Source organism: Dendropsophus ebraccatus, chromosome 12 (assembly GCF_027789765.1).
Source record: "Dendropsophus ebraccatus isolate aDenEbr1 chromosome 12, aDenEbr1.pat, whole genome shotgun sequence".
NCBI classification, from domain to species: Eukaryota; Metazoa; Chordata; class Amphibia; order Anura; family Hylidae; genus Dendropsophus; species Dendropsophus ebraccatus.
Genome location: NC_091465.1, coordinates 24,422,525 through 24,448,594, shown reverse-complemented (window position 1 = coordinate 24,448,594; position 26,070 = coordinate 24,422,525). Strand labels below are relative to the sequence as shown.

The 26,070-nt window shown below is 41.6% G+C and overlaps 1 protein-coding gene across 2 annotated transcripts in view; it reads right to left on the bottom strand.

The window, feature by feature from the left end:
• Positions 1-4,016: 4,016 nt before the first annotated feature.
• Positions 4,017-26,070, bottom strand: part of LOC138770044 (taste receptor type 1 member 2-like) — a 35,004-nt gene continuing 12,950 nt past the window's right edge. For both annotated transcript variants that reach the window (XM_069948927.1, XM_069948926.1), the window contains exons 2-7: positions 19,729-19,837; positions 16,536-16,833; positions 13,207-13,965; positions 11,855-12,061; positions 10,533-10,653; positions 4,017-5,271 (exon numbers count right to left, since the gene is read on the bottom strand). In XM_069948927.1, coding sequence (XP_069805028.1) covers positions 4,343-5,271; positions 10,533-10,653; positions 11,855-12,061; positions 13,207-13,965; positions 16,536-16,833; positions 19,729-19,769 — 2,355 coding nt within the window. In that variant the 5' untranslated portion in view covers positions 19,770-19,837 and the 3' untranslated portion in view covers positions 4,017-4,342. The remainder of the gene's footprint in view (positions 5,272-10,532; positions 10,654-11,854; positions 12,062-13,206; positions 13,966-16,535; positions 16,834-19,728; positions 19,838-26,070) is intronic.

Genomic DNA, 26,070 nt, shown 5'->3' with positions numbered 1-26,070 from the left:
GATAACCCCTTTAACTTAATCTCTCAGTGAACTCATAATGCTTGTTCATCAGTGTCCATCTTTGAAGTTGGATTTTCTCTGTGATTTGTGAGGCTCTCTTCACATCTGCAGTTTAAGGCTAAGTTTACACATTGTAAATTTTCAATAAATAACGGCCATTGCAACACCGGACACTATTTATTGAAAATTAAAATAACATTCTGTATACACTCCGCCCATGATTCCATGCGGCCGCATGTTTAAGCAGAATACCCCTTTAAGAAGAGATGGACCTTGCACAATTTTACCATTTAGAAAAAAAAGGGAAGTTTTTTAGGGGTTGGAGAATTCCTAATTAAACGATGAATTACATGATAAGTTACAGGCCATCAATTTTGGATAATTTCTTCAACAACATGGAAATTGTATCTATTTGGGGGCAACATTATTCATTCTGACTGCTTTGTATTGCTCAAATAAAATATCCCTTAGGTATCTACTAGCCATTTTTAGTCTCTTCTGTACTACCCAGTTATACCCAGCTTAAAGGGGTACTCCAACCAAAAAAATCTTTGAATTCAACTTGTGTCAGAAAGTGCCAGAGATTTGTAATTTGCTTCGATTAAAATAATCCAGTCTTCCAGTACTGCTGTATGTCCTGCAGGAAGTGGTGTATTCTTTCCAGTCTGACACAGTGCTTTCAGCTGCCACCTCTGTCCATGACAGGAACTGCTAAGATCAGTAGCAAATCCCCATAGAAAACTTATCCTGCTCTCCAGACTGGAAAGAATACACCACTTCCTGCAGGACATACAGCAGCTAATAAGTACTGGAAGACTTGGTATCATTTAATAGAATTAAATTACAAATTTTTGGCACTTTTTGGCACCAGTTCATTTGAAAGATTTTTTTTTAGATGGAGTACCCCTTTAACATTACTCAGGTTCATGACTGGCCCAATAGTGGTTATGAAGACATATTGAAAAATATCTATTATTACAAATGCACTAGAACCATGAAGAGTAGCTTCACATGGCAAGGTGAAATCAATGTACTGTGTGTGAACTACGTAAAATAACGGATGCTGTTGGCGCTATAACGGCCGTGAATGATTGGCTTTAACATTATTTTGCCATGAACAATGGCCGTTTTTCAATGGAGACACTTTTTCTCTTTTTTTACTTGGTGTGAACATAGACCCAAGGAGTATCGGAAATTGCACAACAGCCATCTTAGCTTTCTTTTCCCACTTTCTGACCATCTTCGCCATAAATAGGCCATTGAAACCATGTTTTTCTTAGATGAAAACCCCTTTATGTATGTAAAATATGTGTTTATATATGCATCAAAACAGACAACCAAATAAACACAATGGGGGGAATTTATCAAACTGGTGTAAAGTAGAATTGTCTTAGTTGCCCCTAGCAACCAACCAGATTCCATCTTTCATTTTCCAAAGAATCTGTGAGGAATGGGAAAAAAAAAAAAGAATCTGATTGGTTGCTAGGGGCAACTGAGCCAGTTCTACTTTACACCATGTTTGAGATATCTCTCCCAATGGGCCTCATTTGCTAATAATGCGTGCATTTGAAGCCGTTATGCTGTCTCTTGTGTCTATTTATATATTTTTTTTTGCGCCAAAATCATCTGGAAGGTTTTTCAAAGGATAAAACTAAAACCTGACCATCCCGCCACACTAGAAGTGGCTGTTTTTTAGAATAGAAAACAATTGACGAAATGACAATTTTCAATGCTTAAAAAATCTGTTGGTTGTGGTGAGTTTTAAAGCACACACCCACGACAGGCCCACGTGGCAGGTTTCTAGACCAAAATGACGGTTTGTGTGGGGTTTTTTTTGTCGGTTTTGTTGGGTTGTGTCGCACACCTTTAGTAAGTGTGTCTGAACGCTAAAATGAGGAACTGGGAAAATGGACAAAAACCTATCTCCTGCTGGGAACACGTAAGTAAATCAGGTACAATGTGCGATGAGATGTGGTGTCCATCATTTGTTGGTGATCGTGTGAGATTCACATTATTTTGTTGAGTTATTTACCTGGCTGACAGAGAAATTTATATATATATAGGTTTCTGTATTTTCTTGGCGGGTGTATAAGGTGCTGAAAAACTTCAGATTCGGACTGGAGAATCTGCGGTCACCGCATACAGTGGGGGGAGCGCAAAAACGGCCGCATCCTATCCATATGCGACAACTGTATGAAGGACAGAGTAAGCTGCCGGTGTATATGGAAAAAAGACGGTATAGTTGCGCTGTGCCCAGAAAAACACACCTCTTTCCCACTGTCTGGCCCGCCCTTGTATCCTACCGGTATTACTGTATCTCCTTCTCGGCCTCTCAGATCTCGCTGTTGTCTGATGTTTTCTATTTATTTTTATTTGGTGTGCGTTGGAAGAGGGGTAGTCTTATACGGCAAGTATATCCCAAACTCTATATTTTAACTGGAAACGTTGGGGGTGGTCTTATATGCCGGAAAATATTTGAAGGATAGATTGTATCTTGCTTTGTAAATGAATGCTCGATATTTGTATAAAATAGACATGTTTTAAGCCTTCTTCTAGTTTTGCATGCTCTACTAACAATTTGAATGCTTTATTTTCATAGACTAAGACAAACAGGGAACTTTAGATCAGTGTTTACATAGGAGGAAAAATATATAGACTGTATATCACTAGCAAGTGACTACCTTAACCCCTTGACTACCTGTGCTGTAATAGTAAGGGGTAGGCAGTAGTTTGTAGAGGACCTGTGGCATACTGTTACCCCTCTCTGATCGCAATTAAAGATGAGCGAACCTCGAGCATGCTGGAGATACAGTTTGCCCATCACTAATTACAGTCAATTGATATCAGTGGCAGAATCCTTGCCTTATAACCCCTTGGATGCAGAGGTCAATAGCAGCCAAGGCATCTAGGTGATTCCGGAATAAATAAAAAAAACTATGATAAAAGAAACAGTAAAAAAAATAAATAAATAAAATAAGAAAATTAGATTAAAAAAAAATAATGGTTAAAAATTAAAACCATTGTTTCCATAAAGTTGTTACATTTTGTAAAAGTATAATAAAAATTCCATGTACAGATATATATGACATCATCATCATGATCATAACAACCCTTACAATAAAGGGAAGACATTATTAATTTCATAATTGTAAACACTTGAAAAAACATTGCAGAATTGCTTTATTTCCATTACACAAAGTAATAAAGGTTAATCAATAAATTATATGTAATCTAAAATGGCAAAAAAGTCATCCAACAAGGAACACAGCTTCACACAGCTGCACTGATGGAAAACTGTTAGGGCTCTCAGCATTCAGCGACATAAAAATGTCATTTTTCCCTACAATACTAACGTGTAAAATTGTTATGCAAATTTGGTATTCTTACATTTATACAGAGACACAGAATAAAGGTAACAAAGTATTTAAAGGGGTAGTGCGGCGCTAAGAAATTATTCACAAAATAACACACATTACAAAGTTATACAACTTTGTAATGTATGTTATGTCTGTGAATGGCCCCCTTCCCGTGTTCCCCACCCCCCGCCCGTGTACCCGGAAGTGTAGTGCAGTATACTTACCTGATCCGTGTCGACCGATCCCGTCAACACGGCCGCGTCCTCGGGGGGGCCGGTATGAGAGATGGCAGGAGTGTGTCGGCCGGCCTCCCGAAGATGATGTCTTCGACGGGGTCGGTCGACACGGATAAGGTATGTATACTGCACTACACTTCCGGGTATACGGGCGGGGGTCGGGGAACACGGGAAGGGGGCCATTCACATACATAACATACATTACAAAATTGTATAACTTTGTAATGTGTGTTATTTTGTGAATAATTTCTTAGCGCTGCACTACCCCTTTAATGATACATTAAAGTTGAGGGAACAGCTTTCAAAAATTTACTAAAGCTAACATGTACCCCACTTATTCTTAAGCTGCTGTTGCATAGAGCTGCCTGTACATGGTAACTGTACATGGGCAGTAGCAGAGCTGCACTGTCCCTTACTGTGCTCTATGTCTAAATAGCTTTAACTGGGTATAGAATCAGGTGAACTTATTTAGAGAGAGGCTGCACTAGGAGCATCCTGCTACTGCCTTTGCTCAGCTGTGTATGGCTAGTAGCAAGGAATGACACAGCCATATCTGCACTATGCACTGGTTTGTTCCTGGTGCTATCTCTGAACTGGTTTACCTGATGCTGTACTCCGTCTGTGGCATTGGGCAAAGCTATTTAGAGATAGATAACACTGCGAACAGCAAGGGACAGTGCAACTCTGCTACTGTCTGTTCACAACTATTGTGTAAAGACAGCGCATATATTCGACCATTATGTAAAGATCTCACTTTGCACTCTCACTCCCTCTCTTGGTGTAGGATTGGATGGCTGTTTGGAAATGCTGTGTGGTATTGTGCTGAGGCCTAAAGAAGATAATATAGCATTTTGGAAAGAAATAACTCCCTGTAATACCCACAAGACTGGTTAAAACCAAGCCTGCATTGATAGGGATGACATACTCCCCCACATCAATGAGCTGGGCAGTAAAGAAAGCAATGCAGACCACAAAATAAATCAGCATAGCAACAGTGATACATCTGGCTTCGCTGTAGTTCTTGGGCAACTCTTTGCCCATATAAGCGAATGTAAAACATAGAAGGCTGAGAAGAGCGTTATAACCGTACTGCAGGATGTTGTAGACCGATTGAAACTCGCTGCAGTCCAGGAGAACCACATCTGAGCTCAGGTCCTTGGTGGTTGCATTAGGAGGTTTGGTAAAAAGCCACGGAAATGAGATCAGGACCTGAACACCAGATAGGACGGCCAGACAGACGTACTGTCCGTTCCGTTTTACCCAGTAGTCCATAGTGGCTGGCAACTTTGAAGCCATCCTAAATATACATACAAGCTGAAAGGACCTTATGGAAATATAGGAGAAGCAGATGGTCAGAGCAATGCTGTATATTGGATATCTCAATATGCACTTGGTTATGCTTGGCGGTCCAAGATAGGCCAAGACGCTAAAGTAGGCTACAGTCAGTGATACAAGCATAAGGAAGCACATTCTACCACCAGCAGCCTTCACCACGGGACTCGATAAGTGGACAATGAAGGTTATAATGATAATGATTGTTAGTAACATCCCTATGATTGTGCTCACAAATAAAGCTATAGTCAAATAGTCGCTCCAGCTCAAGTAGCGTCTGACTTTATCGTAACAGCTGGTACTTCCCTCTGTGGACCACTGGTTTGCACTGCATTTCACGCAGGTACCTGAAAGAAGAGGGAAATTCATTTATTAGTCTTAAAGGGATTATCCAGCGCTACAAAAACATGGCCACTTTTCCCCCTACTGTTGTCTCCAGTTCAGGTGCAATTTGCAATTAAGCTCCATTTACTTCAATGGAACTGAGTTTCAAAACCCTACCCAATCTGAAGACAACAGTAGGGGGAAAGTGGCCATGTTTTAGTAGCGCTGGATAACCCCTTTAACCCTTTGAGGACCAGGCCCAAAATGACCCAGTGGACCGCGCAAATTTTGATCTTTGCGCTTTCGTTTTTCCCTCCTCCCCTTCTAAGAGCTCTAGCACTCTCAGTTTTCTATCTACAAGGCCATGTAATGGCTTGTTTTTTACAGGAATATTTGTACTGTGTAATGGTGTCTTTCATTTTACCATAACATGTATGATGGAATTCCAAATATATTATTTATGAAGATATAACTAGGTGAAATCGTAAAAAAAGAATGCAAAATGGTAACGTTTGGGGGCTTCCTGTGTCTACGTAATACACTATATGGTAACAGCGACATGATACCATTACTCTATAGGTCAGTCCGAACACAACCACATGCAGGTTACACAGATTCTCTAATGTTATATATATTTTTTTTTATGAAATCCATTTTTTGGGCAATTAATTATTAATAAAATGGGCCTATTGTGACGCTTATAACAGTTTTATTTTTTCACCTACGGGGCTGTATGGGGTGTAATTTTTTCCGCCATGATCTTTTGTTTTCATTTATACCATATTTGTGAAGATCGGACGTTTTGATCACTTTTTATTGATTTTTTTATATATATAATGTAACACAAAATCGGTAATCCGTGCACTTTTTTCCCTCTTTTCCTCTACGCCGTTCGCCGATCACAATGACGCTTGGTATATTTTAATAGATCGGACAATTACGCACGCTACGGTATATTATATGTTTATCTATCTATTTATTTTTATATGTTTTATTTATATAATGGGATAGGGGGGTTATTTCAACTTTTATTGGGGGAGGGGCTTTGGGGTAGCGTAATAGTGTTTTGAACTTCTTTTTTTTTTTTACACATTTGAAGTCCCTTTGGGGGACTTTTACATGCAGTACTTGGATTTTTACACTGATCATTGCTATGCCATAGGCATAGCATTGATCAATGTTATCGGTGCTCTGCTCATTGAGCCTGCCTGTGCAGGCTCAGTGTAGCAGATCGCCGATCGGACCGCACGGAGGCAGGTGAGAGACCTCCGGCGGTCCGTTTCAACGATCGGGACCCCCGCAGTCACACTGCGGGGGGCCAGATCGGTAAGTGACAGGGGACTCCCCCTGTCACTTACACTTAAACGCCGCGGCGTTTAAGGGGTTAATGACACGCGGCAGCGCGATCGCTGCAGCGTGTCATTACCGGTGAGGTCCCGGCTGCTCTCTGCAGCCGGCCCCCACCTCCTATGAAGCGCGCTCCGCTCCGGAGCGCGCTTCATAGCAGGAGAAACACCCAGGACGTACAGTTACGTCCAGGGTCGTCTGGTGACAGACTTCCATGACGTAACTCTACGTCCTGGGTCGTCTAGGGGTTAAAGCATTAATAGCAGCATAAAAAAAAGTTTGGGTGTTCAGACCCCTATGATTGCTAGAGAAGCACACAGCTGAGAGCTTCACCCCCCCCCCCCCCCCCCCCCCCACACACACACACACTACTGTACCCGACTCATTGCATGAGTAAGGGCTATATTACATAGCCTTATATTGTAGATAAGCAATCGCTGATCTGCTAGATCGGCACTCACTTACAGAGCCTATTACACAGATCAATAATCATGCAGCAAGGGCTGTATATATATATATATATATATATATATATATGATTGGGTTGAACGGCACTGTGCAGACTTAAAGTCAGATGGCTTCCAGCCGATGGGTGCACGCCCTTGGCAGTCGACCCCCGACTCCACAGATAATGCAGTAAAATGAAGCAGGTAGACGGCACTCCAATAAAGTAAATAAGTGCAGGTTTATTCACCCGTATACGTACAGCGACGTTTCGACTCACCAGTTGAGTCTTTCTCAAGCCTGAGAAAGACTCAACTGGTGAGTCGAAACGTCGCTGTACGTATACGGGTGAATAAACCTGCACTTATTTACTTTATTGGAGTGCCGTCTACCTGCTTCATTTTACTATATATATATATATATATATATATATATATATATACAGTATATATATATATACACACTACAGTTCAAAAGTTTGGGGTCACATTGAAATGTCCTTATTTTTGAAGGAAAAGCACTGTACTTTTCAATGAAGATAACTTTAAACTAGTCCTAACTTTTAACAAATACACTCTATACATTGCTAATGTGGTAAATGACTATTCTAGCTGCAAATGTCTGGTTTTTGGTGCAATATCTACATAGGTGTATAGAGGCCCATTTCCAGCAACTATCACTCCAGTGTTCTAATGGTACAATGTGTTTGCTCATTGGCTCAGAAGGCTAATTGATGATTAGAAAACCCTTGTTCAATTATGTTCACACATCTGAAAAGAGTCTAGCTCGTTACAGAAGCTACAAAACTGACCTTCCTTTGAGCAGATTGTGTTTCTGGAGCATCACATTTGTGGGGTCAATTAAACGCTCAAAATGGCCAGAAAAAGAGAACTTTCATCTGAAACTCGACAGTCTATTCTTGTTCTTAGAAATGAAGGCTATTCCATGCGAGAAATTGCTAAGAAATTGAAGATTTCCCACAACGGTGTATACTACTCCCTTCAGAGGACAGCACAAACAGGCTCTAACCAGAGTAGAAAAAGAAGTGGGAGGCAGCGTTGCACAACTAAGCAAGAAGATAAGCACATTAGAGTCTCTAGTTTGAGAAACAGACGCCTCACAGGTCCCCAACTGGCATCTTCATTAAATAGTACCCGCAAAACACCAGTGTCATCATCTACAGTGAAGAGGCGGCTGCAGGATTTTGGGCTTCAGGGCAGAGTGGCAAAGAAAAAGCCATATCTGAGACTGGCCAATAAAAAAAAAAGATTAAGATGGTCAAAAGAACACAGACATCGGACAGAGGAAGACTGGAAAAAAGTGTTGTGGACGGATGAATCCAAGTTTGAGGTGTTTGGATCACAAAGAAAAACGTTTGTGAGACGCAGAACAAATGAAAAGATGCTGGAAGAATGCCTGACGCCATCTGTTAAGCATGGTGGAGGTAATGTGATGGTCTGGGGTTGGTGCTGGTAAGGTGGGAGATTTGTACAGGGTAAAAGGGATTCTGAATAAGGAAGGCTATCACTCTGCACCGCCATGCCATACCCAGAGGACAGCGCTTGATTGGAGCCAATTTCATCCTACAACAGGACAATGACCCTAAACACACCTCCAAATTGTGCAAGAACTATTTACAGCAGAAGCAGCAGCTGGTATTCTATCATAGGTAATGGAGTGGCCAGCGCAGTCACCAGATCTGAACCCCATTGAGCTGTTGTGGGAGCAGCTTGACCGTATGGTACGCCAGAAGTGCCCATCCAACCAATCCAACTTGTGGGAGCTGCTTCTAGAAGCGTGGGGTGCAATTTCTCCAGCTTACCTCAACAGATTAATAGCTAGAATGCCAAAGGTGTGCAATGCTGGAATTGCTGCAAAAGGAGGATTCTTTGACGAAAGCAAAGTGTGATGTAAAAACAATGTTATTTCAAATAAAAATCATTATTTCTAACCTTGTCAATGTCTTGACTCTATTTTCTATTCATTTCACAACGTATGGTGGTGAAGAAGTGTGACTTTTCATGGAAAACACAAAATTGTTTGGGTGACCCCAAACTTTTGAACGGTAGTGTGTGTGTGTATATATATATATATATATATATATATAATGGATGTCCATGCAGCCCTTGCCTAGTGTGAAATAATAAACTTTATACTTACCTGTCCACACTCCCCGGTGTTCTTCTAGCTTCTGCCCACTCCCCGCAGCCGCTGCTGGAACTTCTGGGCCAGTCTCTGAAGTGACAAGCCACTCAGCCAATCACTGGCCGCAGTGCTGTCCCATCTTGGACAGTGATTGGCTGAGCACCTGTTACTTCAGAGACCGGTTGAGAAGTTCCACCAGCAGCTTTGGGAAGTGTACAGAAGGGAGAAGAACATGGAGGAGCGTGGACAGCTATGTACAATGTTTATTATTTTTTTTACATATTCATTAGCCGTTGTTGAAGATCTTTTCACAGGATTAAACAACACCATCATCTGATAATCGTTTTCATCGGCTGATCGTTGTTTTTACTACACGGGGTGACGATCTGCCTGATTCGGCCGATTAACGCTCCGTGTAATAGAGATCGGCTGATCGTTGGTTCAGGTTTGGATTAGGGATGGTCCGAACCGAGTTCGGTTCGGGTTCATACGAACCCAAACTCTCGGTAATGATTTCCGCTGTCTGCCCGTTCCGTGCCATAGCCATAGGCTGTATCCCAGTTTTCCAGGCGTTCCTCCCGCTGTATCCACTCGCTCCACGGAGCAGGCAGACAGCGGGAATCTGATGCCGAGCGTTCGGGTTCATACGAACCCGAACCTCGGAGGGTTAGGACCATCCCTAGTTTGGATCTATAATCGCCGGGCGCCGACTGCTATTACACGTAGCGATATGCGGCCATGGGCTGACAATTGCCCAAACACCTGATCCCTTACCTCTCCCGCTCCCGATCTTCTCTCCTGTGCTCCGCAGCTTCCCGCTCCCAGCGGCTGCAGGGTCTGAGCGCCCTGTCAGCTCACAGGCCGCTCAGCCAATCATAGGCCACGGCTGTCCTGGCCTGTGATTGGCTAAGCGTCCTGTCAGCTGACAGGCCGTTCAGACGCTGCTGCCGGGACCAGGAAGCTGCGGAGCACAGGAGAGAAGACCGCGAGTGGGGAGAGGTAAGGGATCAGGTGTTTTGACAAGGGCTGCATGGACATCGCTAACAATGTCCATGCAGCTCTTACTGCCTGATTATCGAGACGTGCAATAGGTCCAGTAAACGAGCGCCGATCTAGCAGACTGGTTCTCATTCACTAAAATGATCGGGCCATAGTCGGCCCGTGTAATAGTACCCTAAGGAGTGATGCAACGGCCTTGGTTTATGTTGTCATCACCAAAGTATTCCACAAGTGAAATTGAACTTGGAGGACTCTTGGTGATTGCAAGTCACATGGAGTGGTTCCATGGATGACAGGAATGTGGCCTTTTTCATAAATTAAGAATATTGGAGCAGAGAAGTTTACAAACCATTGTTATGGAGGTAGGTTCCGGCCACACAGCTGACGCAATTAAAACAGCAGTCGTATTGTCCTGTTTGCTGTTTTTCCTGCCCGGGTAAACAGTCAGGGGAACACACCGATGTAGGAGTCTATAAAAAAAAAATTACATCAAGACGTCTCAATTACTAGATCCATATTCATTGCCAGAACAATCCATCTTCTCCTGGTCTATTAGGCCACTGTTCCTAATGGTGGTGCTGTGTTCTTTTATGATATCTGGTTGAATATGATATAAGGTGATGACATTTATACTAACCCACCATTCTATCTATCTAGTATATGTAATAAGCCCTTAAACTAAAAGATGAAATCAAACTATTGGCACTCTTAAAGCATTTGGTAACTCACATTCAAAAGGGGTATTCCAACTTCATTTAACGTATCCCCTTTCCACAGGATAGAGGATATGTGCGGGACCACATTGTCTATGAAGCTGCTGGAGCTGGAGAAGCATAATGCTTGGCTGCCCTCCCACAGAGAATGAATGGGGTGGAGTGGAGTGTCGTTCCACTCAAAACAAACCAGTCATGCCTCATTTGGGGGAGCCAAGTGGTTGGACCCCCTGCAATCTCAAACAAGTTAAATTAAAGGCATATTCCTGTCAAACATAACTTTTGATATGTTGTTGGTCATGAGAAGGCTAACAATTTCTTCCTTACTTGTTATTATCTATTCAGTCTCCGTCCCCCTGTTCTGAGCTGCTGCTTTCTGCTGAAAACACAAAAATCTGTGTGTGAGCCTTTCTCTCTGTCTCCCCCCCCCCTCCTCCCCCCTCCCTTCTGAGACAGCTCATGTAAACAAGTCCCTGACTGGCTTTATCGGAGGGGAGATAGAGAGAAAAGCTCACACACAGATTTTTGTGTTTTCAGCAGAAAGCAGCAGGTCAGATCTGGGAGAAGGAGACTGAATAGATAATAACAAGTATGGAAGGAATTGTTAGTCTCATTGTGGACAGCAACATATAAAAAGTTATGTTTGAGTGGAATACCCTTTTAACTCAGAATGCCCTTTCAGGAATGCCTTCTTTTAGTTGCTGTCTAGAAGTCTCTTTACAACTTGATGTAATATTGTACTATAGAACAGATATTTTCTTGTCTTAAAATTGTTCAGGATGAGCCAGGCTTAAATACAATTGATCTTTAACTTCACACCCACTACATCCACTGTCACCAATGATAGGTCATATTATATACCACCGAGTCCCTGTATACATTTGAAGTGATAAGGACTGGCCATCGTATCCTTAGATACATACATATATATATATATATACACAACATACTATCATACCATATTGTTTGCTGTTTGCCAGTTAATTTTGGACGTGTTGATATTGAGGTTATATAAGCCAGTGTAGGTCCCCACAGTCTGAAATGGAGAGTTACCCAACCAGTTCCAGAAGATGATGTCATATCCTGTAGGAGAATTCCCATATATGTTGAAGTTTATTCTATTGTTCAGCAATGTAAAGTTCACTTGTCCGAGAGCTTCAGTCATCTAAAATGAGCAAAGACACAATTAATCCTGCAAAAAATCCAAGCAAAATGAATAGCACTTCAATGTACAGGACAAATAAGTAGTCAATCTATTGCTTGTCTGGTGTCATTATATAGCCGGTTATATACATCAGATCAGAAGCTTAATCCTGCACTGACGCATTCCCAGCCTTCTATAATCTAGATCTATGAGAACAGGGGGTAAGCCACTGCCAGACCACTCTAGTGAGGGCATGTCCACTCTGAGAAGGAAAGGACCAGGTTTGGTAGGAACCAACCGCTCAAACCTTCTCTACCTTGTCACCATCTGTCAGAGAAGAACAACTTTGAGCGGTAGCTGTTAGACCAACACAAAAAGAGAAAAGTGTTGGCTATTATAATAGCAACAACGGATGATAAACTACGATAACACTTGTTCTACCTGTTAATAAGTGGAAAATTTAATCAGTACCCATAACGCACAACAAAACAATGAATAAATGTCCATAAAGATGTCCCAACATGTTTCTCTGGTAGTTTCCCTAGGTTCATCAGGGTACCTGAACTATGAAACAACAACAACAAAAAACAAAGAGTATGACCCTGATAAATTATAACTAAGCAGCCATAGCAGTTGTAGGTGTATGATGACCTGGCGCCAATAAAGCCCCTTAGGGCCCTATTACACGGGGCGATTATCGTGAGAAAAATCGTTATATCGTTCTGTAATTGCAGGCAACAATTGAAAAATCGTTCGTATGTCGTCGATCGTTGATTTAGATGTGAACCTAAAATTATCGTTAATCGTTCGCTGTATTTCCACATTCATTCGCTCAAGTTCCGCATCTGTTCACTAAGCGTTCAGTGTAATTGCACATTGTTCAATTTTTTGCTGGGATCAGAAGGAATAAACGTTCATAATAACAATCGTAGTAACGTATCATTTTGTGTAATATGGTGAACGATTTCATGTTAACGATAAACAATCTCGTTTGAGATCGTTTATCGTTAGTCGTTAATCGTTAAAAATCGCTCCGTGTAATAGAACCCTAAGACCCCATGTATGACAGATCTACACATAAAAAATATAACAAAAAAAACACCAAAATTAATACAGCCTGGAAAAAGTCTTCTAGACGGTGATAAAATGCCCAAGTTGCCACCTACTTGCCATGGGTAGACCTCTCTTTCCTCACAGTATGTTTTATTGCAGCCCAGCACTATATGTAGGGCGTGTGCCACCGCATACACCGCCGTGTAGATGCTGAAGCTGACTCTGTTATCTGAGTCACCCAAGAAATTACTCAGAGACGTATTGCGGCAGTCATCGCATTTTTGGTTGCAGCTTTCATCTACTCTTGGCTCTTCCAAGCTGCTTCTGTTTTCATAGTACACGTTCATGAGATAGTCATCCAAGCCCGGGATTTTGACGGATTTCAGAGCGATGCCAAGCACCACCCCTAACTTCTTTATATTTGGTAAATCATAGATGTCCTTAGACAACGACCAGGTCTCGGTGGCCAGCCAGATTTTTGCGAAAACGTCCAGATCCGCCATCTCTTTGAAAAAGTCCAGAGTGGCCACGTCGGTAGAGAACACCAAGACCACATTGACCTTAGTAAAGGAGATATTAGAGGCAATGTCACTTATGGCATTTTCCCACTCCGCCTCTTTGCCCAGTATTTTGATGGGTATCAAGCCTTTATACGCAACACAGGTATTCGTATCGGACATGAATTCTATAAACTGCTCCACCCCTTCAACGCCATAGTCATCCAGGCTTCCCAGCACAGCCACCCAAGTCCAGTTGAAGTAGTTGAGGATGTCTTTGATGGCTTGCTGCTGCATCCTGCTGCTGGGGATGGTCTGGAAACAGGACGGCAGGCTCCGGTCACTCATCCTCTTACTGGTCGCAAAAATGTTGATCTGTAAATGCGCAAAAACAAATATTTGCTCTGAATTGTTTTCCAGCTCTGAGCTGTATTGGCTACAGATAGTCGACCAGCAGCCTATGGTCTAGAAGTTCTGCTGTCATCTGGAATGTAGGTTAAAGCGCTTTGTACCCACAATCTGCCCCACACCAGACCCCAACCCCCCCCGAACCACTTGTACCTTCGGATAGCTGCTTTTAATCCAAGATCTGTCCTGGGGTCCGTTCGGCAGGTGATGCGGTTATTGTCCAAAAAACAACTTTCAAATTTACAACCCCGTGCCCTACGGGAGCATCTGTGCCCTAACTTTGCACCACCCCTCCGTCCCTCCTCCCCACCCTCTTCATCATTAGGAATGCCACTGGAACATTTTCTCCATGCTGAACATTTGCACAGGTGTCTTAACGATCCAGCCCATGTGCTGGGCTGACACAGCTGATGAATAGTAGAAAATCTGCCTGGAGCATTCCTAATGATGAGGAGGGCGGGGAGGAGGGACAGAGAGGTTGTGCCAGACTAATGCATACACAATCTAGGCCACACCTGTAGGGCACGGGGCTGCCAGTTTAAAGTTGTTTTTTAGCACAATAACTGCATCCCCTGCCGAACGGACCCCAGGACAGATCTTGGATTAAAAGCAGCTATCTGAAGGTACAATTGTTTTGGGGGGGGTGGGTCAGATTGTGGGTACAAAGTCACTTTAAGGGTCTCTTCTGCTATTTCTGGACAAGTGTTTTCTGCTGGCGGGAACGCACAAAGTACTTCTTATATTAGTGATAAAAATTTCTCTCTGTGCGTAAATGTAGGGGATGGTGATCACAGCCAGTGAGATGCTTCCAAAACATCACACTGGTATCTGCTAACCATTACTTTACAATACACGATCACCATAAGGGTATTTTCATATGCCAGGGATTTGGAAACCCAGACCCCAACCGATTCATACTTCTGAATTGCCTCTAGGACCAGAAAAAAGTGATAAAATCTGTGCTTTCTGCTGTACCTTTTAAGGGAGGGCTTAAAGGGGTTGTCCAGACAAAATTAAAGTGTCACCGTCGTTATAGCTTTCAAAACTTGAATCAACAGTAGATGTGATATAAAGCCAGTTTGCAATTTACATTCATCATTATTTTTTTGTTATCATGCTGTAAAACAAAGCTGAACTTACTTGTATGCAGGTCCAGTCTCCTATAGCTTTTTAGTCTTGTGCAGTTTGAAAAAAATAAACTAAACACATGAAGTCTGACCTGTACAGAGAGTCACGGCTCATGACTTCCTGTGTTTAGACTCTTTAAAAAAAAAAAAGTCAGAATGCAGGAAGTGCCGTGTTTTTCAGGATAAAAAAATAAAAATTTAAATTGCAAACTTGCTTTATATCACATCTACTGTTGATTTACATTTTGAAAGTTATAACGACAGCTACACTTTAACTTGTCCCCTATCAACAAGATAGGGAAGAAATAAGAGATCGCGCAGGGTCCGACCTCCATACCCCCCACCCCCACCCCCGACGATCTCTGTATGCAGGTACAGCATGTGAACCGCAGCTCTTTTCATTCCTACAGAGCTGCCGGAAAGAGCCGAGTAAATACTTCCTGGCTTACTCGGCTGTATTCATAACAAAGTAGTGCGGGCCCAATACAGAGATCAGTGGGGGGGCGGGGAGGGGGGGGGTTCGGAAGTTGTAACACCCCCCCCTGTCTTCTTACTTGTTCCCTATCCTGTGGACAGGAGGAGACCAGTTAATTTTGCCTGAACAACCTCTTTAAACGGGTACTCTGGCAGAAAAAAATATGATATACAGGTATACAGATTTGTACATCTATTTTTTTAAAAATCTCAAGTCCTCCAGTATTTATCAGCTGCTGTATGTCCTGCAGGAAGTGGTGTATTCTTTCTGCTGCCACCTCTGTCAATGTCAGGAACTGCCCTGAGCAGAAGAGGTTTTCTATGAGAAAAATGGCAACTGCTCTGGACAGTTCCAGACATGGACAGAGGTGGCAGCAGAGAGCACTGTGTCAGACTGGTAAGAATACACCACTTCCTGCAGGACATATAGCAGCTGATGAGTACTGGAAGACTTGATATTTTTTAATAGAAGTAATTTACAAATCTGTATAACTTTTTTGACACCAGTTGATTTGAAAACAATTTATTTTTCCCTCCAGAGTACCCCTTTAAGCACTTAAGCAGCATACACCTTATATGTTGAACTAAAAAAAAAAAAACAGTATGCAGTAAACGCTAAAGCTCACTGCAGTGGTGGCCTGAGTCTTTTCTAGATTTAACCCCTTTGTAACATTTGATATATATGTATGACTTCAGCAAGGAAGTGTGCTGCGGGCTCAGGCACTGGCATCATACATGGCAGATTCATTACAGCTGATCCCCACCAGCACACAAGGTATTGCTGAATGTTATCCCCTTCTATCTATATATTTTATAGACAGCAGAGAGCACTGTCTTACTATCAAATATGAAAACATAGAACAGCTCAATGCAGAGAGGTGGCAACAGTGACACCTGCAGGATGAGAGAGGGTACAGCACCTCTGCCATCACTTACTTGTGGAAGAAGCAGTAGATTGAAAAGGTTGGCAGTGGTTTCTGCAGCATCACTGCTATCTGGGCCAATCACAGAGATCACATTGGGGATGTATTGTGTAAAGCTATTCGCAGGGTCAATGACATAATCCTGGGACATGAAGTTCAGAGCTGGCTGGATGTTGTTATACACGTAGCAAGTGTCAAAGACGTTGTATCCCAAAGTAATGTTAGGTAGAAGATTGCTGCTATTGTTAATCTCCTCCACAGCAAATCTCATGACTTGAAAGTAGCGATAGCCTTCAACATTTACTTTTAAACTAGATTGAATTAAAAAAAAAAAAAAAAAGGATTTAGCAGCAAATCATAGAATGGAGCATCATCGTATATAATATTACACATTACAAAAAATAATAATAAATAATAAATTACTTATCAAGTGTGTGTAGTCAATGAGTTAATGTATACATACATTACTGATCCTGTACTGATCCTGAGTTACATCACTATTCTGCTGCCTGGCGTGGTCACTGTATACATATCTGCATTACATTACTTATCCTGTACTGATCCTGAGTAACATTCTGTATTATACTCCAGAGCTGCACTCACTATTCTGCTGGTGGGGTCAGTGTCTGTGTACATACATTACATTACTTATCCTGTACTGATCCTGAGTAACATTCTGTATTATACTCGAGAGCTGCACTCACTATTCTGCTGGTGGGGTCGCTGTGTACATGTATTTTACATTAATTATCCTGTACTTAACCTGAGTTACATCCTGTATTTGGGTGCGTGCACACTACGTAAGAGACTGGACGTTCCGTGACCCGGCCGGGGCACAGAACAGCCAGTCTCTGAAGAGATCATCATGGCCGGTATTGCAGTACCGGCCGGATGACCTTTCGGGCCGGAGAGTTCTGATGCGGGTGGATCCGTGCGCGCCTGCATCAGAACTCCGCCACACCACACTATGGAGCGTACGGCCGGAGCTGCTCACTGCACAGTGTGCACTGACAGGGTTTTCTGCGGACGTTATTCAATGAATAGCGGCTGCAGAAAACTGACATGTCAGTTGTTTGCGGCGCCACTAGGGATCCCGGCCAGAACGTATACTGCTGTAGGAGTCACTGTGTTTATACATTACTTATCCTGTACTGATCCTGAGTTACATCCTGTATTGTGCTGTTCTCCAGAGCTGCACTCACTATTCTGCTAGTGACGTCACTGTGTACATATAATATTATTATTATTACTACTACTACTACTACTACTACTACAAATAATAATAATAATAATAATAATAATAATAATAATAATAATAATAATAATAAATAGTAAATAAACACATGGTGGAACTCTGAAGCACTACAAATCTTAGCATAACAAAAAACAAAAACAGTGAATACCATGAAGTCCCAACATAACCTAATTGGGAATAATAATAATAATAATAATAATTAAACAGTATATACACAATTGAGCACCGAGGCACCACAAGTTCCAACATGACTTTATAAAAAAATAAACAGTGAGTGCAGATACACTACAAGTCCCAGCATAATCTGATTGAGCAGCTCACTGCCAACACTGTCCCATCTGGCATTAGCCAGAACTGCCAGATGGGAAGTGAGGAGTCCAGCAATAGAGCAATACAGAATACTCCTATTGACCGCTGTTGTATCCTCTTACCTGGAGCACCTCTCTACATCAGGTTTGTTGTCAGTGCTGAGGTCTTTCCCAGAGGCATGGAGACTGAATAATCCTCCCAGTGTATAGTCTCCCTTAGACACAAACTCAGAGGTGATGATGTCATCATCATCATCACAGCCGGATACAACATTTGTGATCATCAGGATGAGTACGAGATTAATGGTATTTGCTGCCATCTTTATAGAGGCAAGCTGCATTATCCGTGTGATCTTCCCTTCAAGGGCATCAAAATGTCGCTATGTGTATCCTGAAGGCCGGTCTGCTCATTTACATCCACCATGTTGGATCACATGCCTAGGTTAACATTAACACCCATCTAGGTGTTTGCTTATGAATAACATCTTTTGCATGAAGGGGAGGATTGCCTGCCGCACTGAGGCTGAATACCCTGATACCTTCTGCTCAAATCCAGAAGAACTATAGTTAGAATCACTGGGCTCAACTGGAAACGGGCAATGTCTTTACATTCCCTTAAAGGGGTTGTCCAGCGAAAATCTCTTTCTTTCAAATCAACTGGTTTCAGAAAGTTATATAGATTTGTAATTTACTTTTATTTAAAAATCTCAAGTCTTCGAGTCCTTGTCAGCTGCTGTACGTCCTGCAGAATATGTTGTTTTCATTTCAGCCTGACACATTGGTCTCTGCTGCCACCTCTGTCCATGTCAGGAACTGCCCAGATTTTCTATGGGGATTTGTTACTGCTCTGGACAGTTCCTGTCTCAGACAGAGGTGGCAGCAGAGAGCACTGTGTCAGACTGAAAAGAAAACACCACTTCCTGCAGGACGTACAGCAGCTGATTAGTACTGGAAGACTTTTAAACTTTCTTAAACCAGTTGATTTGAAAGAAAAAGATCTTTGCTGGACAACCCCTTTAACTACAGTCTACTGCAAACCCCAACAGGTCTTAGTCACTGCCGGTCATTTATAACATGCAAAGTCAAGCTCTATCCAAATGTTATGCATATAGAGAGAGATTTCCCGTTGACGTACACCATACGGTGGACGGATAGACCTGAAGGAGCCCTGTCAGGAGAACATAACCTCTGGAGGTGGTGGACATCAATGGCCGTGAGCAAAAGAAAATAACATGTCATCTCCCTTCCAGGGTAAGTATCAGAGCCCTGGATCACTGGAGGCTTTTCAGGGATCCAGAAGTTATCCTGGTCCAGAGAAGAATAATAGAGGCAGAGAAATAGACAAACTGCGGGGAGAGCTTGTCCAGTAGTTATCCTGGACCCACTTAGGGCTTCAGGCCGGGCCTAGAGACTTCATGGCCACTTAGGGCTAACCTATTCCAGCAGGCCTGCACCCCACAGTGGGCATTGTAGCTCAAGCTCAGTGGAACCTATGTTGTGCAGTGAACAGGAGACGGGGAGAGAAGTGCTTAGCTGAGTGCTTCTCCGGCTTTGTTCGGGTCATTGGTGGGGTTCTCAGCACGTTTGACATGTAAATTTCTTATGATATCTATATGGACTGTCTGCAGAATGCAGTTTATTACCTTCGTCTTCGTGAGACTCTTCGAGAGATTCTTCTGTTCATTGACTGACATGGTCACCTGGTGTCAACCACCCACAGAACGGTACTATAATCCTCAAAGTAAGTGATTCCTATGATAACATTATATTTGAGATATCAATATATTTATTACCACCAATATGCACTGCCAAAATAATATACTATACAGTGCCTGAATAGCAGTAGCAACAAATACCGTCATACAATGCTCATGTAATACCATAAAACAGCTCTGTACGTAAAGATTCCACTACCAGGCCTATGCAATGCCTTAATATCAATGGGATCCTACTACTACCGGTGGTGCTTACAAGATCCGGGTGCCAGGCTATTTGTGATGCCCCCTTCTTGCTGTGACGGCCCTGGTTGTACATCTAAGGCATTCCTATTCTATTGTTATCAGATGATGCCAAATGCTTAAGGAATTACAGATAAAGCTACTACAAACTCTGCATCAGTGTAGTAGTGTTAGATGGAGCTGGCTGGATCCGGTGGAGATGTGAGGAGGATAGATGATAACAGCGTCACAGTGTGTTGCCTCCAGATAAGGGATCTTTGCATTAACTTTCTAACAATACAGGTTGTGTTATTTGTAAAAACAGAAATTCACTGGCCGGGGCCCTGTAGATATCTATATGACATGTGAATAGCGGCCAAGCCTGTTTACCAACAACACAGCGTTCCCATACCACCATTGTATACCGCTTACTATATAAACACAGACCTTTGTCCTATGTCCTTGGTTTGTTGGCAGCACAGAAAACTCTGTGTATACTGTTAATTCGGGAAAAGGGATGTAGGTCCTCTAGTTAGAAATGCGGTGTGGTATTAAAAAAATTTTGGTAAAGATTTTAATATAGATGAAACAATATAATAAACAGAGATATAAACCATACAGTCATAAATTATATTAATATATTATACTTAGAGACACTTAATAAAAAATGCATCAAGTTAAAAGTTGAAAACATGAATGAATAAAGCGAAGGAAAACAGGTGTAAAATAAAAAAAAAAAAATACACGTAAGAAAATGAAAAATATGAAGATCATGCAAAAAATATATGCAAAAATAAAAAAAAAATATTTTTATTTTTGCATATATTTTTTGCATTATTTTCATATTTTTCATTTTCTTAGTTATTTTTTTTATTTTACATTAATATCATTTATGACTGTATGGTTTATATCTCTTTTTATTATATTGTTTCATCTATATTAAAATCTATCCAAAAATTTTTAATACCACACTGCATTTTTTGACCAGAGGACCTGCATCTTTTTTCAGAATTATCTGTATGTTTTACCCCACGTGTTTCAAACAACGTCCACCGATTTGTATTCATGACTGAGAGTCGTAAGTAAGAAGCAGTGGGCATGGCTTGAAAGATGTAGGCTCCTTTACTTATATTTCTTTATTTTTTATGTTGTTTAAGTTAAAAAAATTTTTTAAGGATTTCTTCAGAATTTAAAGGGGAATTCCAGCAAATACATTTTATTTTTATTTTTTTTACATTACTTTATATATATAATTTCATTAAAGAGGTTTTTTTTTGTTTTTTTTTTAACTTTGAGTGGCAGCAGTAAGAGGAGATTTGCCTCTTCTGCTGCCACCAGTGACTGTGTCGGGAACTGCAGGGCTGCTATAGGCAGCACCAGTGATAATTAGAGTTACCTGATATGTGCCATTGATATTAGACATAAGGAAGCACTCTAACATGCATTAAAATAGACATCCGGATGGCTCAGCATAGCTAGTGCTGCATGCAGCAGCATATGCAGCCGTGCAAGAGCCATGGCTTCAGCAGCCCTGCAGTTCCTGACACAGCCACTGGTGGCAGCAGAGGGGCTGCCATTCAATGTAAAATTTTTCAAAAATTTTAAAATTAAGAGATGCAAAAAAAAGAAATACACCTGTGCACCGAAAATAGTTATATTATTTGCAAGACGTGCGCCAATAGGCCAGCCACAGACTCCTTACGCTTGTCTGCCAAGGTTTTCTGTTGTGGTTGTATATTCCTAGAATTCTCAGCACTCACCAATTCAGTTCGAAGTGTTTATTGTATCATTCCATCATAGGAGAAACAAAAAAACTTTTGTCAACGGCGAGAAACCGAAACCTGTAAAGTTTTATGTTTCACTTATGATGGAATGATACAATAAATATTTCAAACATATTTTATGAATATACTACGCAGGATTTGTTCTCATCCACGAGCACCACCCACTGACAGTGTGCCGAACCTGATTGTCAACTGAAAGAGGTGGTGACTGTACTCCTAGGGTTTTTAGCACAGACACTTGTTGAAACCAGCCATACATACGCCCTACAGCGGCCACTAGAGGGGAGATGTGGTATTACATGGCACAATACGTGGATGGGCCAAAGTGGGCACCACTAATACTTGCCAGTTCTCTAGCAGAGTCTCTAGCTGGTCTGACATTGGGAACCGCAAGGTCATTTAAGTTACAATAAAGGCCTACCTTAACATTTTAACTCTTCCTTCCATATGCTGGAATACAGCAGTGCGCTTTCTTAAGAAACCGCTGATGTGGCGTAATTGATAAATTGTTGGCCGGTCAGCAAGGTGTCAGGCAGCTAGTTCCAATGACATGATGCTGCATTCCTCTGCCCTTGTGCCTTCCTTGAAGGTCATCAATGAATTTTCTTAGTGTTTGCCACTATGTCAAAGTTTGTTTCTAGTCAGGAGGAATATTAATCTTGATGTAATTTACTCTTCTGGACCCCGGCCCAGGATGGAGATTTCTCTCACACTGCAAAAATTTGGACGCTGCACCATATGGGAAAAATTTTATTCTATCATTAACTTATAACCTATATAATATTACACAAAGGAACAACTGAGGATGATATGGACCCCCCGACATTAGAGGTCACGATCTCCTTACCGACCGCTATATAAACCATCGAGGAGCATAGCATTCAACCTTTGCATTTCATTGTTTTTAGCAGGTTTACCTCTTATTACACACAATTATTGGATGCGATTGATAAGTCATCTATGTAACCTTGAAGTAGGTCCAGTGTTTTATTTGGGCCCATGGAGGTGCCCAAGAATTGCTGCAAAACTCATGTGTCAATAGTTAAGTAAACGTTATGTACACAATAAAAAAACAAGGAGGACCAATAAAAACTGACGGAGAGAAAGGCTGACACACAGATTTTTGTGTCTTCAGCAGAAAGTAGCAGCTCAGAACTAGGGGAAGGAGACTGAATAGATAATAACAAGTATGGAAGGAATTTTTAGTCTCATCATGGGCAGCAACTATATGAAAAGTTATGTTTGAGCCGAATACCCCTTTAAGAAGCTACAATAAAGCTGCACTATGATTTTGAAAGTGCTAGATTCCAGTTCCAATTTTTAAGAGTCTTTTTTATTCTAGGTGTGTGCAGCCTGTCAAATGAGAAAGCTATGAGAACATCCATATGTCTTGTGGAGTAAGAAGAGGTTGGAGGCTAACGCAGGGCAGAGGCCTCCTTTAACTGAGTTTCTTAGAGGGTAACATGTTATGTATGTTGTGGGTGTGATCTATTCAATTCTCAAACAAAAATCAGGGTTACCACATGCACATATGTATGTGAAAGAATGGAAGAATATCCCGGCCAAGATTATTGGGGTCAAAGGAGGATAACAAATTGATCGATGGGGGTCCAACCAGCCAGTGCTCTATTCATAGTCTATATGGCTGTGTCTGTGGACCCTCACTGATTGGCATCTTATTCTGTGGATGTTCTGTGTATAATCTCAGGCGTTCATCAATTACAGATCCTCCTGCTAGGATCATATAATAGAAGTGATTTATTGAAAATATGACTTTTTAACACGTGCCCACATGGTGCAGAGTATCACTCAGGATACAGAATTCAGCAAAGACTCAGGTCTCACTTTGGGTTTCTGATTATTTGGCTCCAGACAATTCAGATGCAAACACAATCGTATTTTATGGTTTTCTGATGTTCACAGTTTTTTTTTACTGCTGACAATAAATACACAAATGAGAAAACTTAAGCTCTGGAGTGTGAGATGTATGGTTGGTTATTTTTATAGTTATAAAGTGTTGAAAGATTGTAATTGAAATGTTATGGGGATTCTCAATACTTCTCCATAAAAGGGGACTAAAGGTGAACAAAGCTAGAATTTTGCTATACTAAAAGGGGTTTGGGGCTATTACCCAGGGCAGGGAATGTGGAGCAAAATAACAAAAAAATCAATACTCACCTCTCTGCTCTTCGCTGATTTGCTTGATGGTAGTGCTGTAAAGACGCCCCAGTAATCTGAGCAGTCACTTGCACTGAACTCAGTATCTCTTATGCTTATAGCTTGAAGTTTTGCAAAGAATTCAGTGAAGTCCAGCATGTGGGTCTCATCTCTACCAATTAGTCCCATCTAGAGATGAGCGAACCTGGAGCATGCTCAAGTCCATCCGAACCCGATTGTTCAGCATTTGATTAGCGGGGGCTGCTGAACTTGGATAAATCTCTAAGGTTGTCTGGAAAACATGGATACAGCCAATGACTATATCCATGATTTCCACATAGCCTTAGGGCTTTATCCAACTTCAGCAGCCACCGCTAATCAAATGCCGAACTATCGGGTTCGGATGGACTTGAGCATGCTCCAGGTTCGCTCATTTCTAGTCCCATCCCATCTATACACAGTGGGAGGTATCCCATACTAGGAGAACCTCACAGCTGCAATATACTTTAATAGGGAAACATCAAACAATGAACATTTGCATTGACAACTAAAAAACAATGACAAAGATTCTTATCTGTGAACTATTAATAACAATCGATAATGAACTATCATCTTATCAGTTTTCATTGATTGTTTTGTGCATTTACACTGCACAAATACCATAATAATAGCTCAAAAGTTCACAGATCCCAACAATAATGGATACATACAGATTAGCCATTACTGTTGCAAAATTACAATTCCCATCGTGCCTGGAGAGCCAAAGCTTCAGCTGTCCAGGCATGATGGAAATTGTAGTTTTGCAACAGCTGGAGGGCCGAAGGTTTCCCATGCCTGATCCAGAAGGACCTAGTGTCTCCATCCTGGAGCTGCTGTCTATAAATTGTGTTGTGTATATAAGCTCTATACACAGAGTTAGATGTGCATCCTAGATGAAGGAAGAGTTGAGGTAGCAGAAGACAATATACATGTAGTAGAAGACAGTATATATGTATCAAGCACAGAGTATGACGGCAGCGCGGAGGCGTTCAGCACAAGTAGTAAATCAGGATAATAAAGAAGCAAAGGCTCAGTGCTAGTTCATAAGTCATGATACTCACCAGGGTTACCAGGGTATGATTGTGAAATGCCGAAATAACCAGGGGGAACACATTCATGTCATGTTGTACACAACTACAGCGTATTCACAGAGGTGATCGGGTTCACACATTACCTAGTAGGTAGCTCCTATTCCTTCCCAAAACTGGGATCTGATCCAAAACTATAGAGATATAAAGTTTCCTTACTCCTTTCTTCTCCGAACGTGCTGCAACACATCGTAGTCGTAGCATGTGAACCAGGAAGGAATCAATGTATTCACATTAAAGGTCTGTAGGATATACCATAAGCATTTGATCCATGGTGCTAGGAAGAATCAGGGTGTTCCTTTGTACTCTTCGCTATTATGGATAATGGCCACAGGATCAGGACATAGGACACCCTATTATCAATACGACTTATATCTCTGTGCTGGGATGGGGAGAGAGGGCAATAAGCTTTAGACTCCTCTGGTGGCGGCTTATTTCCCTTGAAAGGATCAGGTTTTGGCCTTTAACCCCTTAAGGTCAAAGCCTATTTTCGTTTTTGCGCTTTTGCTTATTCCATTTTAAGTTTAAAAGTCCATAGCGCTTGCATTTTTTCACCTAGAGACGTATATGAGCGCTTATTTTTTGCGAAACCAATTGTACTTTGCAATGACAGGCATTATTTTTCCATAACATATGCTGCGAAACCGGAAAAAAATCATTTGAGCTGTCAAATTGAAAAAAAAACGAATTTGTTTTGATTTCGGGGAGTTTTGCATTTACGCCGTCCGTCCTATGGTAAAACTGAATTGTTATGCATGTTCCTCAAGTCGTTACGATTACTATGATATATAACATGTATAACTTATATTGTATCTGATGGCCTGTAAAAAATTCAAACCATTGTTAACAAATATACGTTCCTTAAAATCGCTCCATTCCCAGGCTTATAGCGCTTTTATCCTTTGGTCTATGGGGCTGTGTGAGGTGTCAGTTTTTGCGCCATGATGTGTTCTTTCTACCGGTACCTTGATTGCGCATAT